This window comes from Strix aluco, chromosome 3 (genome assembly GCF_031877795.1).
Source record: "Strix aluco isolate bStrAlu1 chromosome 3, bStrAlu1.hap1, whole genome shotgun sequence".
Classification (NCBI taxonomy): domain Eukaryota; kingdom Metazoa; phylum Chordata; class Aves; order Strigiformes; family Strigidae; genus Strix; species Strix aluco.
The window spans coordinates 32,083,823-32,101,418 of record NC_133933.1 but is presented as its reverse complement, the minus strand read 5'-3'; the positions used below and the strand labels follow the sequence as shown (position 1 = coordinate 32,101,418).

The 17,596-nt window shown below is 41.6% G+C and overlaps 1 protein-coding gene and 1 non-coding gene across 2 annotated transcripts in view; one reads left to right on the top strand and one right to left on the bottom strand.

Moving 5' to 3' along the window:
* Window positions 1-597: 597 nt before the first annotated feature.
* TRNAI-UAU (transfer RNA isoleucine (anticodon UAU)) lies at window positions 598-691 on the bottom strand. Its single transcript has 2 exons — window positions 654-691; window positions 598-633 (listed from the first exon to the last, which is right to left on the bottom strand). It is a non-coding gene; the product is annotated as a tRNA-Ile (tRNA).
* Window positions 692-7,777: 7,086 nt separating this feature from the next.
* The window catches only part of HAAO (3-hydroxyanthranilate 3,4-dioxygenase), a 36,914-nt gene continuing 27,095 nt past the window's right edge, over window positions 7,778-17,596 (top strand). The window contains exons 1-2 of the mRNA XM_074820643.1: window positions 7,778-7,972; window positions 13,262-13,340. Coding sequence (XP_074676744.1) covers window positions 7,893-7,972; window positions 13,262-13,340 — 159 coding nt within the window. The 5' untranslated portion in view covers window positions 7,778-7,892. The remainder of the gene's footprint in view (window positions 7,973-13,261; window positions 13,341-17,596) is intronic.

The following is a 17,596-nucleotide window of genomic DNA, read 5'->3' as shown; positions in this document are numbered from 1 at the left end:
CAAGTTGTGAGAAGAAAGCTGAAATTATTTGAACGATTTTCCTTCCGGCCACAGCCCACGCATTTGTAAAGCATTACCAAGGTAATGAGCAGTTACAAAGACAGGGACTGCCGAAGGAGGCAAAGTCAGGGGGGAGATATTATTACCCTTCAGTTGTAGCAACTGCACCAGACAATATTTACTTTCACTCGGTATTAAACAGTGTAAAATAACCTTTATTTCCTGCAAGCTGACACAAGCAGCCCTTACCAGGTAAGCGTTTGTTATTCCACACTGACAAGCTGCTCTGAAGACACCAAACTTACGTTGATGCGTGAGCATGTATGCCTATAACCAAACATATACATGCCAACTTTAACAGTAAGAGGCCCTGCGCAGGTGCTACCTCTGTGAGGGCCACCAGTCCCTTATCACAGCGAGCCCTTCCCCACCTCCCCTGCACCCTGGCATGCAGCAGCCTGCGAGCGTGGCAAAGCCCACGCGTGCGGGCCCACGCTGCCGCCGCAGCTGCATAATTTTTCCGTGGACTTTTCACTTTCTTCCTCCGGAGCGCGGGCAAGCTCCAAAAAAGCCCATTTTCCTTCCCAAAAAGCTGTGTGCTCCAGGTGAGGCTCGAACTCACAACCTCGGCATTGCTCGGCTTTGTACTGCTGTATAAGTACCGCGCGCTAACCGATTGCGCCACTGGAGCCCTGACACCAACTTCTCCCGAACGGTTTATCAAGGGCTCGCCAGGCCCCGGCGGGGGAAGGGCAGCGGGACGCCCGCCCGCGCCCCGCGCTGGGCAGCGGCCCTGGGCCGCCCCGGTTCTCTGCCTGGGCCGCGCTCCCGTCGTTAACGGCTGTTAACAGCGGCGCGAGGAGGGGAGAGGGAGTTGGTGGGCGCTGCGCCCCTCGGGGAGGGCGGAAGGAGAGCGGCTGCGGTGCCCGGCACAAAGCCCGCCCGGCCGCCCCCTGCCTCCCCGCCGGGCGGGCGGCCCCGGGGACGGCGAGCGGCGGCGGCGGTGGGAGCCCGGCCCTCTCCGCCACGCGGGCGGGGCCTGCCGCGCCGGGCGGGCGGGGCAGGGAGCGCGGCCCCCCGCGCAGCGTCTGGCCGCCGCCGGCGGGGCTGCGGGCGGCTGCCGCTGAGGGGCGGATAGCGGGAGCGACCTGCCCCCCGCGCCTGTCCCCCCCCCAGACGGTGCTGCCGGCGGAAGCGGTCCTCGCAGTGCCGCAGGCCAGGCGGACAGGCCCCGGCCGCGGCCCCGGCCCCGGCCTCGGGCCGTGCGGACCAAACCTCCCGGCCGCCGTTGGTAAAAGGCATTCGGCGCGAGGGCAGCGAAGTTCGTCCTCACGCTAATTCACATCAGCGGGCGTCTGTCGTGCTCAGGTCCAAGCCGGAGAGAAAAGCAACTAGTTACTGCCAGTAAATTAAATGATGGTCAGTGTAGTATCACTAGCTGCACGCTCTGGGGCTTCGGCACCGCTTGCTGCTCCACCACCGTTGTATGTGACGTGAGAGGTGCCCCGGCACTTGAAAAACAAGTGGTACAGGATGAAACAAATCATATAAAATTATTTTCGAATGATAGTTAATAGAAATAATCAAAAATATTGGGGTTTATCTCCTAGGGATAATTCACTGAGGGCCTACTTTACCTCTGGTCTGACTTCATCAGTCTTGTGTGGCACACTTTACTAACTGCAGAGCATCCATTATATGAAGACGTCACATACACAGGGTCTAAACTGTTCATTTCAATACCAGAAGGTTTTGTCTTGCTGTTCACTAAAATTCAAGGATGGATTCAGGTGCTCTGGTACGAAAACACTGAATAGATCTAAAAGGCTAATGTTACATGTAGAAACAGCACAGTGTATAATAGATGTATTTATTACATGCTTGGAAACTTAGTAGAAGGAAACACGCAGCCTTATGCACATGTTTATTGTTGAAGTGTACCTGTTAACATGAATTTTTTTCTGCGGTCAGATCTGTGTTATCTTTTATGTGGCAGGAAGATAGTAAACGTAATTGGCAGCAGCAGATATTTAAACGCAAGCAATGCTCCAACCCTGTTACACAGTTGAGAGAGAGACCTACTCTTGTCTTTTTTTCCACCCATGGTTTTAGGCATTATCACCATATTTACTTTCCTAAGCGGCTCTGATGAGTTACTGACATAAGAACTAGAAAGCATTTTCCTTTCTACTTTACTGTAGTCAAAGCAACAAGCTCTGGGCATTTCATTACAGGGTGGATGGTTGTAGGGAGCGCTACACAGTGCTTGGATTTCCATGGCCTCTAAAAATGAGCTATCGGTGGCCCAGCAGCAGGTGACAAAATTCTATGACAAAATGACCCAACTATTGGATGAGGGAAAATCTGTGGATATTGTCTACCTGGATTTTCGAAAAACATTCAACACAGTTCCCCATAGAATTCTCATAGAAAGACTGGCTGCTCATGTCTTGGATGAGCGTACGGTCTGCTGGATCAAGCACTGGCTGGATGGACAGTCCCAGAGAATGGTGGTCAATGGAGCTAAATCCAGCTGGCGGCCAGTCACAAGTGGTGTTCCTCAGGGCTCGGTGCTGGGACCATTTCTGTTTATCATCTTTATTGATGATCTTGATAAGGACATAGAGTGCATTATCAGTAAATTTGCAGATGATACCAAGTTAAGCGGGAGTGTCGATCTGTGTGAAGATAGAGAGGCTCTACAGAGAGACTTGGATAGATTGGATTGGTGGGCCAACGTCAACGGGATGAGCTTCAACAAGGCCAAGTGCCAGGTCCTGCACTTGGGCCACAACAACCCCATGCATGGCTACAGGCTTGGGGAGGTGTGGCTGGAGAGCTGTCTGGAAGAGAAGGATCTGGGGGTTCTAATTGACAAGCAGCTGAACATGAGCTGGCAGTGTGCCCAGGTGGCCAAGAAGGCCAACGGCATCCTGGCTTGTATTAGAAATAGTGTGACCAGCAGAAGTAGGGAGGTAATACTGCCCCTGTACTCTGCACTGGTGAGGCCACACCTGGAGTATTGTGTCCAGTTTTGGGCACCTCAATACGAGAGAGATACCGAGGTGCTGGAGCGAGTGCAGAGGAGGGCAACGAAGCTGGTGAAGGGCCTGAAGAACAAATCCTATGAGGAGCGATTGAAGGAGCTGGGACTGTTCAGTTTGAGGAGAAGAAGGCCAAGGGGAGACCTCATCACTCTCTACAGCTACCTGAAAGGACATTGTAGAGAGGTTGGTGCTGGTCTCTTCTCACAGGTAATTAGCGATAGAACAAGAGGGAATTACTTTAAACTCCAACAGGGGAGGTTCAGACTGGACATTAGGAAAAAAATTTTCACAGAAAGAGTGGTCAGACAGTGGAATAGGCTGCCCAGGGAGGTGGTGGAGTCACCATCCCTGGATGCCTTTAAGGGTCATTTAGATGAGAGGGGGTTATGGTGTAGGGGAGAACTTTGTAGAGTAGGGCTGATGGTTGGACTCAATGATCCCAAGGGTCTTTTCCAACCTGAATGATTCTGTGACAGGCATTCATCCAGTTTTAAGTAAATAGGACTGATCTCCCAACTACTTTTGGCAGATTGAGTGGCAGATATGTGTGATTTCATTAACCTTCTCCCCTCACCTCTGATCCATAAATGAGCTGAAACCTTTTGAGACTGTTTTGAATGGAGATGAGGTGCTTCTCACTTGTCAAGAAAGTTATTTGGCTGTTTGTACTATTACTGTGGGCATTACTTACAATGTGTTTCAGTGATACAGACCACTGACAGGTGGAGTAACATGCAGTCGCTGTATCTGACCATTGATGAAGGTGGCTGCTGTGGAGAAAAAGAGAAAACTGACAGTTCATGTCTTCAAGAATTTTTCCATCATCACGTAGGTTTAGTTGGCATACCAGAAAACAGCAGCTGCCTCCGTTACCCTTAGCAGTGCATCTTTACACTAGAAAATAAAATACTCTATACCACACCAAGATTGCTGTGAACATAATTTCATCCAAACAAGTGCTTTTTGTCAGATACAAGAATGTCAGGAAGAATCAAAGCTGAATCTCTGAATGTACAGACAAGCTCTTATTACAGATTTAACCTTAGACTCAGGCAAGAGGGAGGACTCAGTCTAATTTTGGTGTTTATATAGGTGATGGTCACTGCTTGTTGTATTTTAATCAGCCTTCCCATAAAAGTTAATATTGATAACGGTGAAGATTCTAGCAGTTTTTGTGCGACCTTTAACTATTCTATTGTGCTGTGTGATTCACTTGCTTCGTACGTTTATCCCCCACAGAAATTGAGGCCCTTGATAGTACGTTTATAAATATAGCAGTGAAATTTGGCCATGTGAATTAGTTTGTGAGAACATAACTGTACTTGGGTTCAAGTAGTAGCTTTGTAGTAAGTTTGTTGCTGATCTGAATTTTTGTTTTCAGCAACTATATAGGGTTTTTTTAATTCTTAATTTTTTAAAAAAGTCCGTAATTTATATTTGTTCTCAAAGAATAAGCAGAAAAAGCACAGAATTGACCAAAAATAAGAAGTGCGTTCAACCAGGTGAAATGGACTATTTAGTTATATCTGTCTTCCTTTTTCCATTTCTTCACAATATAAAAAAAAAAAAAAAGATAAAAGCAGAAGTTAAAGCTGTCCTAATGCCGCAGAAAGTTACTTGCTTCCTGCTGCTTGCAGAATATCCAGATTATCACTTCAGTGTAGCTCCATTATTTCAACACCAATGTAGATAAATTAGTCTCTGTATTGCACAGGGACAGAAAGGCAAAGTTGAAATGATACTAAAAGGATTTTGCCCTCAAATTGCTAGTGAATGCAGACCTCCCCGGGTGAAGATTTTTCAGAATCCTTCTTAGCACTATGAAAAAAACAAGGCTTAAGAGCCAATTTTCACAATGCTCTTTGCTTTCAAGAGTAGAATGGGCAGAGCGGAGCAGACAGCATCCATGCTTGCTGGCTTTATGTTCTGTTTCTCTCTCTCCTTCACAGGGGCTCTAAATCAGTCTAGGTCTTTATTATCAGTTCTTTAGGTGGAAAAAAATTAATAAAGGGATTAACAGAAAAATGACCAAATATCACTTTAATACAGATAAAAATGGTGGCCAACGAACCTGAATACCTCTTCTAACTACAAACACAATATTTAGCTTATGTACTTTTTGTTAATATACCCTGCTTGCTGGACACCACCTAGTAAATTTAAGTCTCTAATAGGTCTGGTGCTTGAGGAAAGCAGAAAGAGTAGGTACTGTCCTAAACTGAAGTTTATTCCACTACCACTTTTTTCCTGCACCCTCAATACGAAAGAGGGATTATTTTTATGTAGAAGTTTTGTGCTTCAGTGTCAGCAAAAGCTGACAAATCAAGTCCTTATCTTTGCTTAAAGGGAAGGATCTGAGACGAAAGTGAGAGCAGAAGAGTCATTGTGAAGTAGACTAGCAAAAAAAAATCCAGGCCCCAGTCAGGTCATGAGGCGTATGTATTTACTTGCATCTTACAGAGACTGCAATACTGGCTCTTTCCTTTGCCTCTCCAACACACTTCACAGAAACTGGGTTTTGTGGCCCCATACTTCCAGGCTGTGCAGACCATTTATTGACCCTCCTCAAAAAAAAAAAAAAAAAACCACAAAACCCAGCAATGTTCGCTTATACCAGTTATACTGATGGAGAGGGCATTAAGTGCTTTTTTCAAAACCTGTTGATTTCAGAAGGTTGCAGAAAAATGCTACGCTGTGATAATAACCTCGGCTTCATACTAATGGTGAATTTTATAAGTGAACTTCATTTGTTTCCTCCCTGAGTAGGTCTAGCTATTGGGTTTCCATACCTCACTCTAGCCACAAAATGGATTTATCAGCCTGCGACTGAGATAGTTTTCTCTGCAGGTAATAGTACCTTGTATTCTGCCTAGTGGAAAAAAGTGGTGACTAGGGATTAGAGTAGGGGTTGCGGACAATAGCCCTGCAGTTAAAACTGGCACATTAATATGGTGGTGAACAAGGCTTGGCTCTGTCAATTCCAGGATCTGTGTTTTTTCCTACTGTGGCTTTGTACAATCTCTTGGTTTTCATGCCTGACAAATGGAGTCCTGCTCTGCAATACATGTTACTAATGATGAGGTAGAGCTTTGCAAAACCATGTCCATTAAAATAGAGTGTCTTCAGTTCTCCTCGTCCCGCCAGGCTGGGTCACAATCCCCTAAGTGAAAGTGCATTTTAAATAGAAGATGTCTTTCCTTCACAGCTAAACAGTGTGCCAGCAGCCTTCCTGTATGTAGGTCCAAAACCAGGCCTGATGACTTTGCTATGTATGGGTGCCTCACCACAGCCATTTTGATGGTAAAAATTTCATGTGCTAAATAAATAATATATTGGGGTTTTGTCTTTTTTTTAATTGAGTGAAATAATTCTTTTGGGCTTATTTCAGAGGAAATTATTGCCAGTCCTCTTGTGATTGTACTAATATAGCAGAACTGTGATCCACATGCGAATTTTTTTATCCCAAAATAAATGTTCGGGGGGTTTTTTTGATCAATTATGTAATTAGTTTAAACTAAACTGCAAAGTGATAGAGATGAAGGTAAAACGGAGTCACCCTTACACATACTGGAATAAGAGCATGGTATTAGTTCAGACTCTCACTCCGTTGCTTTTTTCCATGGGAAAATTATAATGGTACAAGGTAAAGAACTCCCAAATTTGTACTGTTCCAGCATGCAACGGGACTCTTCAGCAGCTGCACTGCTCATATGCGCAAACCATGGAAGATGTATTGATCACTTTTAAACAAATCATATAATAACCATATACCCATACACATTCACCCACTAAGCACAGTGTAGATATAATCAGAAGACTAAGCTATGTCAAGAGGAACTGAAAAGTGCTAAAATTTTGTCACGTCTCAGGGATTTTTTGTTTACCACCCATTTAATGTATTTTAAGTCTGACGATAAATGGTTATACATTTGCTTATTAAAAAAAAGAGGGTGGCAGAGTGAGCAATCCTGTAGGAACTATGTAGACGTTGAGCAGAAACTAGTGAGGCAATAAGGACTAATACAGATCTGGAATGCCTGGTAGTTCTCGGTTTCTTGTTTGCCTGATAATTAGATGACAATATGCTGCACTTTCCCAAAGGGCATCACAGAACCAGGCCCAGCTCTCCAACAAGCCCTGCTACAACACTGGCAAAGAGTGGATCAAATTAAAATGAGCATTTATGGACAGCTGCTTTTGGTCTTACAAACGCAAGACACATCTTTATTATTGTTATTTGGCAGAACATCCCAATATTTTCAAACACCGTCCCCCGAACATTCAACCTAAGAAGATTGAGGGGAGGTGGTGAAAAGGAAACGAGGCTCTATTGTCAAGCCTGAAATGCCTATGTATGGTTATGCCTGTATAAAAATACTTCTTATATGTAACTAAACTTTGAGGAACTGCTCTCAACTTTCATTTAGCTTTGAAACCAGTTTCTGTATTAGACTTGAAGAGTGTGGATGCCCAAGACTTGCCCGTTCTCCTAACTCTCTGTTTGTCTATGTAACAAGGCAATTTTTATAGAGAGGTAATATACACACTCCAGTTGGTGTAGCAAAGAGAATTAAGAAACCTACTGTGGGCAGAAACAGTTTCTGATTAAAATATATATTTTAAAAACACTAGTCAATTATTAGCTAAGCTGCTGGAGCGTTAGTACTCTTTACAAAGTAACCTTTGGCTGATGGACCTGTCCCCTCTGACACTGAAGCCTGAAGACACCTCTTCTACCAACCAATCCCCTGAGCTCTAGGGATGGAATCAAGTGCAGTTTCCTCACAGAAGGAGCACTGTGCAAACTCTTAGTATCTCTGTCAAAAGTTTCATAGCTGGTGGACCATGGACCTTCTTGTAAATGTAAGAAAATGGATAGAAGAAAACAAAACTGCCTTTTTGCCACCTGTGTGCAATAAGCTTATGTAAGTAAATGAAGATTATTTTTTTTTACCCAGTTCTTAGTTATATAAATATTCCTAGCTATAAGAGGAAGCTGTTGAAATGCATATATGGTAAAGATTAGTAAGGAACTGTAGTTCCTCTCAGACTGCAGTCAGTCAGAGTGCTGTTTCAAAGAACAGAAAGAGACTGAAATGTGTTCTGCAGTAACTCAGAAGAAGCTGTAAAGATCAACTTCAATATAAGATACTTGCCTCAACTCAAAATCTCTTTTAAGCAGTTAGACTGAGTTAAGGGAATTTGTGTCAGGACCTGTGACAAAAAAACTTGTAGAAATCAGAGGAGATGGCATCATATCCACAAATGAGAAGATTTAGTTAACAGATTAGTGCTACCAAATCACAACCTGAAAGTTTCAGGAGCAATCAAAAACAGTGGGATGTATCACTGAAAGATGAGGAGAAAGGAAGGGCAGGGGCACTGGAAGAGCAGGTTTCCAGGGCATTTCCAGAGCTGTCAAGGCAGGGTAGGGAAGCTGAAGAGGCAGCTTAAAGCTATGAACTGTATTCTGAATGAGATGGTCGATGTAAGAAAAAAGTGTAGGCATTATGCAGTTGTACAGCATGCACGTTCTCAGTGTCAAAGCTCCAGTGTAAATAGTCCAATGTGTGGCACCTTCTAGTCACAATGTTAGCAAGGATTTCTTTTGTCACTGAAGTTGAGGACAATACATTTTGTCCAAAACTCTCTATATAGAAGGCTTTCATAAGAAAGGATTCTCTCTAAAGAGTGATACAAACTCAGGTTTTATAAAGAAAAAGCATTTTTCTTGCTTTTAATAAAAAAAAAATATTGCTTTACAAGTTTAATCATTAAAAAAGCATCAAAAAAATATGCCTCTTCCCCTACCCTGAAGTGCTACCTCTACTCAAAAGCTGAATGGGCAGTACTGTAGCAGTGATATTAATTTCCATTCACTGATGTACGGGTTACTTTTCAAATTAATGATTGCAAGACAGAGCTAAGGCAAAAGGCACATCCTTACAGAGATGTCTGTGTTGAAACTACAGTTGTATGTTTAACCGAGAAATTATGAAACTTGAATCATTACAATAGTTTCACAGAGGGAGAGAATGAGGAAAGTGTCTTCTCCTTCCGAGTGTTTTCATTACTTTCATTTTCAAAATGGAATTAGGAAGCATTTTGTAAAGCATATTCATTTCTAAAGCTTACCAGTGATGGTGGTAGAATTTTGGTATTTTACATATATGGAATATTCATGGGTTTTTTTCCTCATCAGTAAGATGAACCTTTTTGTTATTACTGCACTGTTCTGTACCACCTAACAGCCATTCTGTGTAATCCTGAAGTAACTCTGGAATGTGTTGACATAGCGCTGAGGGATATGGTGTAGTTGGGAACTGTCAGTGTTAGGTTAATGGTTGGACCAGGTGATCTTCAAGGTCTTTCCAACCTAGATGATTCTGTGATTCTGTGACCTCTATCAGAGGTCTCCCCCGTAAACATTTCAAGAAGGCACAGTGAAACAAGAAACATTTTTTTGTGATAGCAATTGCATAATTTAAAAAAATAATCCATTTTTTCAACGTAGCTTCAGCCTGTGAAGAAAGAGAGGAAGGCCATCTACTATATGAATTCTGAGTTTCTCACCACCTGCTCCTGGTGCTACCTAAATGTTTTCAGGATTGTCAAAAAAGGTTTTAGGTGATTTTCCAAGAAGTGACTAATAGATTTCCAACATTTTTTCAAAGGCTTGATCCTTTATGTTCTGAGTAGAGATGTATAAGGCAATCTTCTCACTGCCTTCTACATCACTGAAAGGCAACCACCTCAAAACATTTAGTAATTTATGATCCTATGTTTCAAGAGAGAATTAACAGTTAAAATCTAGGTCTTACGCAAATCAGTAGTACTTTTGGTGTCTAAATTTATTATGGCTTTCAAGCTTTTATTCAGTAGTCTTCCATACATTTGAGAGGATCAAAAGTTTTAAATACCTATTTGAGGTTTCAAAACAAAAACCTCAATTCCTGAATTATCACCTGCTTAGAGTTTTACCAGAGTCAAGAAAAGGATACAATGTAAGAGCTGCAATTTAATTAGATGTATCTTGCAAGTTTAAATGCTTTTTAACCTCAACAATGAGCAATCAGTGCATAATCAGAAGCCTTGACACAGCTGATTTTTACAGGTAGCTATGGCACTTTTAAAGCTCTTCTTTTAGTTCAGAATATGATACTTACCATAAGGGGACCTAACTGCAGTCATTAACTCTCTGATTCTTCATGGACTTGAGACATTTTTAAAAGGTTGCCTGCTGGTACCATTTTTTTAATGTGGTTAAGAAGATAAATATAAGAGTATATAAAACTTAATAGGCCATTGATTAGCACCTCATTCTAAAAATAGTGTAATCACATAATTTTCACACCCCTGAAACCTTTATGATACTCTAACTGCATTTTGGCAGTCTTAACTGAAGCTGCTTTCCTTCCTTATGATTTTTCTTAACTTAATGCAACTATATTAGCCAGACAACTTTATTCAGCGATATGGACAAACCTATTTGAGTTCCTGCTTGTATTTCATAGCTGGAATTTTTTGATGGTGGTGTTATATAATTGTTAATGATAGGAATGATTAACCCATAGTTGCCTGTTTATTATGTAAAACCCAGCTAAATCCATAGGTAACAGAATTAATGGTAGATGTGCCAAACAAAAAGTTAAGCAACAATGATTTTTAGAGCGATATTTTCACTTTTAGTTATTGAACTAATAATGAAACTGTATGGGTTTCTATAAAAAAATTAACTCACCTTGACAATAGACTACAAGATACCCATAGATTGCCTTTCTCTTATTCTCCAGGGTTAATTTTAACTTATTTCATTGATAATTAGCTGTGTTGTTACTGGTTGTCTTTCTGCCCTTCTTTAGTAGAGGTGTTCATTAATGCAGAAGTATTACAGTGCATTCTTGAAAATGAATATTAAATCTGCGTGGTACAAACAGTTCTGATTTTGGTTCCTTATTTTAGGATATGGGCATGAAGTCAAGTGCTATTATGTATACAGCTTCCTATGATGAAAATAGTCAATTTAAGAATTGTAATCTAATTTAATTCTCTAGACTTTTATTTGACAAACTAATTTGTCACTGTTACTTCTTGTTTCTGCTTTACTAGTCCCTACTGTGTTGTTCATTATCGTTTAAATACTCTTCGAAGTAAACATGATGATAGCAGATCAAATACATATGTTCAGCCATTCAAAATAGCTTCTCTCAATTAATGCTTGCAAGGTGCTGACACACAGACACATTGCTCTTCCTGGTGTTGCAGGGGAGTGTGGCTCTGCTGGTTTTGTGTTACTAGGATCTCCTGTTAGCCCAAGTATTGCCCAGAATCTCCTCACTGAAAAGTAGATGTCAAGAAGAGTTTAAGAACAAATTTTGAATCACAGCTAACAGGTCTGATTTATAGGGCATTTTTTAGCAAATGAAAACCTGCTACCTTACCTCTTTATTAGAGTCAGATAGATAATTGGGCTGATATCTATTCTTCATGACAGCTGAGAGAAGTGTTCATTTGGGCTCTTAAAAGGGGTAGAGTTAAGATAAAGGGCCTGAATCAGCCACAATCACAATGAAACCATTGTAATGTTGTTCCACCTTAGCAAAATTAGTATAAATAGAAGAGAAATTAGCTGCTAATTCCTACCGCGAGTATCTCTGGTAATGCTACCCATGGGAAAGTGTGGTGGGTTGACCCTGGCTGGATGCCAGATGCCCACCAAAGCCACTCTATCACTCCCCTCATCAGCTGGACAGGGGAGAGAAAATATAACAAAAGGCTCATGGGTCGAGATAAGGACAGGGAGAGATCACTCAGCAATTACCATCACAGGCAAAACAGACTCAACTTGGGGAAAATTAATTTCACTTATTACCAGTTGAATCAGAGTAGGATAATGAGAAATAAAACCAAATCTTAAAACCACCATCCTCCCACCCCTCCCTTCTTCCTGTGCTTAACTTACTCCCAATTTCTCTACCTCCTTCCCCCGAGCAGCACAGGGGGATGGGGAATGGGAGTTTTGGTCAGTTCATCACACGTTGTCTCTGCCGCTCGCTCCTCAGGGGGAGGACTCCTCACACTCTTCCCCTGCTCCCGTGTGGGGTCCCTCCCACGGGAGACAGTCCTCCATGAACTTCTCCAATGTGAGTCCTTCCCACAGGCTGCAGTTCTTCATGAACTGCTCCAGCGTGGGTCCCTCCCACAGGGTGCAGTCCTTCAGTCACAAGTCCTGCCAGCAAACCTGCTCCACCTGAGCTCCTCTCTCCACGGGGCCACAGGTCCTGCCAGCAAACCTGCTCCAGCGTGGTCTTCCCAGGGGGTCACAGGGGTCACAGCCTCCTTCGGGCACATCCACCTGCTCCATCGTGGGGTTCTCCCCAGGCTGCAGGTGGAGATCTGCTCCCCCGTTCACCTCCATGGGTGCAGGGGCACAGCCTGCCCCACCATGGGCTGCACCACGGGCTGCAGGGGAATCTCTGCTCCAGCACCTGAAGCACCTCCTCCCCCTCCTTCTTCACTGACCTTGGGGTCTGCAGAGTTGTTTCTCTCACATATTCTCACTCCTCTCTCCATCTGAAGTTGCTGTTGTACAGGGATTTTTCCCCCTTCTTAAATATATTATCCCAGAGGTGCTACCACCATCACCAATGGGCTCAGCCTTGGCCAGTGGCGGATCCGTCTTGGAGCCAGCTGGCATTGGCTCTGTCAGACATGGGAGGAGCTTCTAGAAGCTTCTCACAGAAGCAACCCCTGTAGCCCCCCCCCTACCAAAACCTTGCCATGCAAACCCAATACAGAAAAAAGTATGTTTTTACCTTTATTAACCTTTAAAAGTGTTTCACCTTTACAGAATCCTGATCTAATCAGCTTAGGTTGAAAAGACATTTTCTTGTTGTTCCTGTCTCTTATGAAGCATTCTTTATCTTTACAGTTCAAAGCTCTTTCTACCGTTGGTAACTATCATTGTACCCTTTTCATAGCTGGAGGCACTGAAAAACCAGGAAGGAGGCAGCTAGCCTGAGGTCACCTGGCAGGACAGTGGCAGAGCGGAGAGATGCACCAGAGGTCTTTTGAGTGCTCATTCTGGATGTTGCTTGTCACTAGCATTGTTCCATTGACTCACTGTCCTCAAAGAATTAAAAAAGAAAAAAACTTACATGAAATAAAGAACATCACAAGTGGAGGTAGCTTTAAAATGTCACTTTGTTTTCTAGGCATCGCCATCAATTAAATGTGATGTTTGTTGGAGGACCAAATGAGAGGAAGGATTATCATATTGAGGAAGGAGAAGAGGTAACCTATAGGCTATTTATATTTTGCTGGTTTAATTGATCTATAATGATTAAAATGCAGCTAATCTGAAGTTACAGCTACAGATTAGCAATGCCAGGCTCAGTGATGTTGTATTTATTCGATCTATTCAGAGACTTAAACAGAATCATTCACAAGAAGCATACACCATCTGTGCATTTCCTTTGAAGCAGGCACATGAGATCAGATCTATTTTACTATAATTCATTTCCAACAGGAAACTAGAAAAAGCATTCTGACAGATCAAAATGTCTCATTTCAACGTTTTGGAACAAAACTTTGGAAAGGTAACAATATTTTTAAAGTGATATTTTGTTGCAGAAGATCAATCTATATTTAAAAAGTGACTTTGAAATTCAAAAATCAAAATGAAATATTTTAATTGGCTTGAAATTATATTTTTCTGGATTTTGTGAAAAATATCAGCATTTTCAGCTTTCATTCATGTTTGGAAGGTTAAAGAATAGAGTCTCTCAATATTTTTCAAATCAATCCCCTTCTCTGCACATCTTTGTCAAAACAAAGCTATCCCACTGCTTGGAGTTGTCAGTAGCCATTCTGCCAAATGCAGAATATAGGAAGAAAGAGTAGAAACCTATCAAAATTGTAACAATCTGCACCTACTTTATTTACTGTGTTTTTCACGGAATTGTCTGCTTTGCCTGAGGACTCTTCTGAATCTGAAGTATCACAACTGGCTCTGAAGGAACCCTAAGGGAAAGGGGACACTAGAGGCCTGGCAGTAAGAGTTTCAGGATGGGAGACAATTTACCTTGCTTTCCAGCTGAGTAATTTTATTTCATGTCATTCCAATAAAATTTGGCCACCTAATTTTAAGTACCTTTGAAAACCCAAGCCATCTACGTAGTTCAAGGCAGAAGAGAGTCAAGTTCAACAAATCCTTTTAAAATGAAACAAAAATTTGGTTTACTTATTGAATCATTTCTCACAAAACCAAGCCAACCATTTCACAACAGCCTTCATCAATTTTCTGTTATAATTGTGCTGTGCAGGTGTTTGTAGTCATTATAACCATACCACTCTGCAAGAGTGGATGCTACCTTATCACTGTCTGATTCCTGTCTGCTTTAGATTGCCACCATGGTCTCACAGCCCACCCATGGCTGTGGGCACAGGCATGTCCATCACGTACCACAGGTTACCCACCACTCTCCATTATGTCCCTTCTCATTGGCTGCACAGGAGGAGCTCTGGCAACACCCGGGACCATGCCATCATGTTGCTTGGGCTGGGAAGGAGGCAAAGCCAGGTCTCAGGGCAGTGCGTGTGAAGTGACTGTTGCTAACCAGAAGAATTTAGCATCCATCGTACATTTACAAGGAAAGTCCAGAGATACTTAGCTGGGGAAAACAAAATGTGGTTTTGTCAACATGATTACATCCCTGGGAGAGGAGCAATCACATCTGTAGTATGACTGCTCAGAAAGCACTGAGAAGAACATCTAATCTGTATGCTGCTGTTATGGCATATAGTTAAGTATTATATGTTAGGTTAAAAAAGAGTGAGTGAATTTTATAATCAAGGTCAATGACATCAAGGTTTGACAAAGCATAAAATGAAGGTACATGAAGGTACATATGGAAGTTAGTGATTCCAAACAATTTTTTCTGTAACTTAACCTTTTTATTTTTGTACACTTAATTTATTTTCTTGCTCTGGAGAATACATTAGAGTTATACACTAAGAGAGGAACACACAAAAATGAGAAATGAGCTGAGGTTTAACTGGCACAATAGCTTGCACTACAATATTAAACATATATATTTTTTTTCTTTTCTTTACAATCTTGTCTCTCCCTGCATCTCCCAGTTCATACTGGATTATCCTTGGTCCCCAACCCATTCCTGTGCCGTTTTTTTTTAAATTTATCTCCTCCTCCCCTTCCCTTAAAGTTAGTTTAATATAATTTATCACGTATTTTTTATATTTTGCAAGATGTTCCTGTGTTAGAAAATAATTTGGCCTGCTTTAATAAACCTAAACCCATTATATGACTTTCCAACAGTACAAGAAGTTGGCAACATCTATGAAGGCATAATGTATATCAGTATGCAACAGTATAGTAAATTATTGTTAATTCAACTGGATACAAGATTTTTTAGGTATCAATACATCCTCGTTTACATAGAAAATTTCCCACAATTACTCAGCAACCAAAAATGAAAACATGAAATTCCTATCAGATAGAAAAATTGGCAATATACACATCAGAAGTGTTATCAGTTACGTATCAGTTTAATGTGTGGGCCAATTTTGTCCATTTTTATGGAGGCACAATAGTCATGCATTGAATTTTACCATAGCTGTTTATCAGACACATTTGCACCTTCCTGTGATCTAATTTAGATCCATGTTTTTCATTAGAGAAGAATCATGAGGCAGAGAATATCCTAACAAAAGGGCATTCTAAATTAAATTTGGGATTAAAAAACCCCATTCAAAACGATGTTCAGCTCATTATTTTGTCAGGCAAAAGGTCATTCATAGCTCTGAGTGACAATTTGAAAGACAAACTATATAAGCATTCTGATATCAGGCCAGATCATGAATGCGAAAACCCACAAATTCTTTATGCAAATTTAGCTGATGCTATTCTGCTAGTATTATTCCTATAGTAAAGAGGTGTTGGTTTAGAAAAGAAAGTTAAATTTAGAATTGTTTATACCTGTTCACTCATTATTTTCTGCCAGTTTGTAGTGTGTCCTGTGGCACAACTTGCACTTGTCAGCCAGCAGTTCACAGCAGCAAGGGGTTCACATGCAGAGACATGGGCTTAGGAGCATCCTCCTGCTCCTGAGCTGTTCGTTGCTGGTGCAGTTGATGTGCAGGTGTATCGGGAAAGATCAGTTCTGACTGGCTAATTATGAGAAAAAATGGAAGCTTGATTTGGACTCTCTTCAAAGCCTTTTAGGGTTGTCTCCTGAACAGTCATTTAGGCTAAAACGACAGCTAGTCTCGCACATTTTTTTTTCCCCTCTCAACAAGCAGGAGTTTCCTAAATACGTAATTCTACATTTTCTTCCTTCTTAGTTTTCTGTGCACTACCTCACTTCCTTCTTAATTTTCTGTGCAGTATTTATTTGCTGTCCTTCTTCACAGAAGTCCTGCCTCACACCTGAGACATTATTTTCCACTGGACAGGTTTTATAAGGAACCAAATCAAGCTGCACCTTACAAGAGATAAACCATTCATATTCTTTGGCTTGACTTTAGCACTGTGTCATATTCAGTCTTTTTCCTGTTTGAAAATGTTAAGTTGCCCCTTGCTCCCTTCTCCATCAGAACAGAGATAGAGTCAATGAACATCTACTCGAACGTTCTCTGCCTCTAAATCAGACTCATTCTCAAAATGAAACTGAATTGCTTTGGGAAATGCATCTTCTGTTGAAACATGGCAAAAAACCTGCTGTGAGAATAGACCTATATATCTATACCAACAAAACTTCATGCACTAACAAGAAAGTGTTAGTGCTATATAGCCAGTTTGGTGAGGTTTTCAAATGAATCATTATTCCAACGAACCTCACTAGTCAAGAGAGCTTTGCATTACATGGACTAGTGACTACAATTCTTGTGTGACTTGATGAGATCACTTAAAGCTTCTGTGGCCACCCTGACATGATGCTCAAGCCCACACGGCTATGGGGTAGCAGGTGCATTCCAGGTACCAGGGAACGATCTTCAACATACTTTTGTCTCTTGAACTTTTCATCATACAGTAGCATTTGCGACAAGAAGAGTTTTGGCGCTTACACAGCTCAGAGACTTCATGGTGTATTTACTGCCTTTTTGCTCACTTGCAAAGCCTGGGGGGGGAGGAAACCTTCTATTCTTATCTTATAAATTCATCATATAACTTCCAAATAAATAAGGTAACTGAAAACTGAAGGGGATGGTGTATTTTGGAGGAAGTTAATGACAGACAAAACCCACAATCATAACAAAGCTTATCTGTAGTAGAAGAATTTCAGATTTTATTTACTGCATCATGCAGGCTGCTTTGGGGGAAAGCGATATATGCTAACAGCTAAACCAAGGATCACAAAAGTGTTTAGGGTCCTGTCTCTTTACACACTTCAGTCCACCACTTAAACACAATGAATCTCAAGTAGCTGACTTTAATTTAACAATTTATATTCTGATGTTGAGTCTACAGAAAACAGTGCAGTTCCATGCAGAGAAATTCAAATCAGCCTTTCATCTACCACCTGCAACAT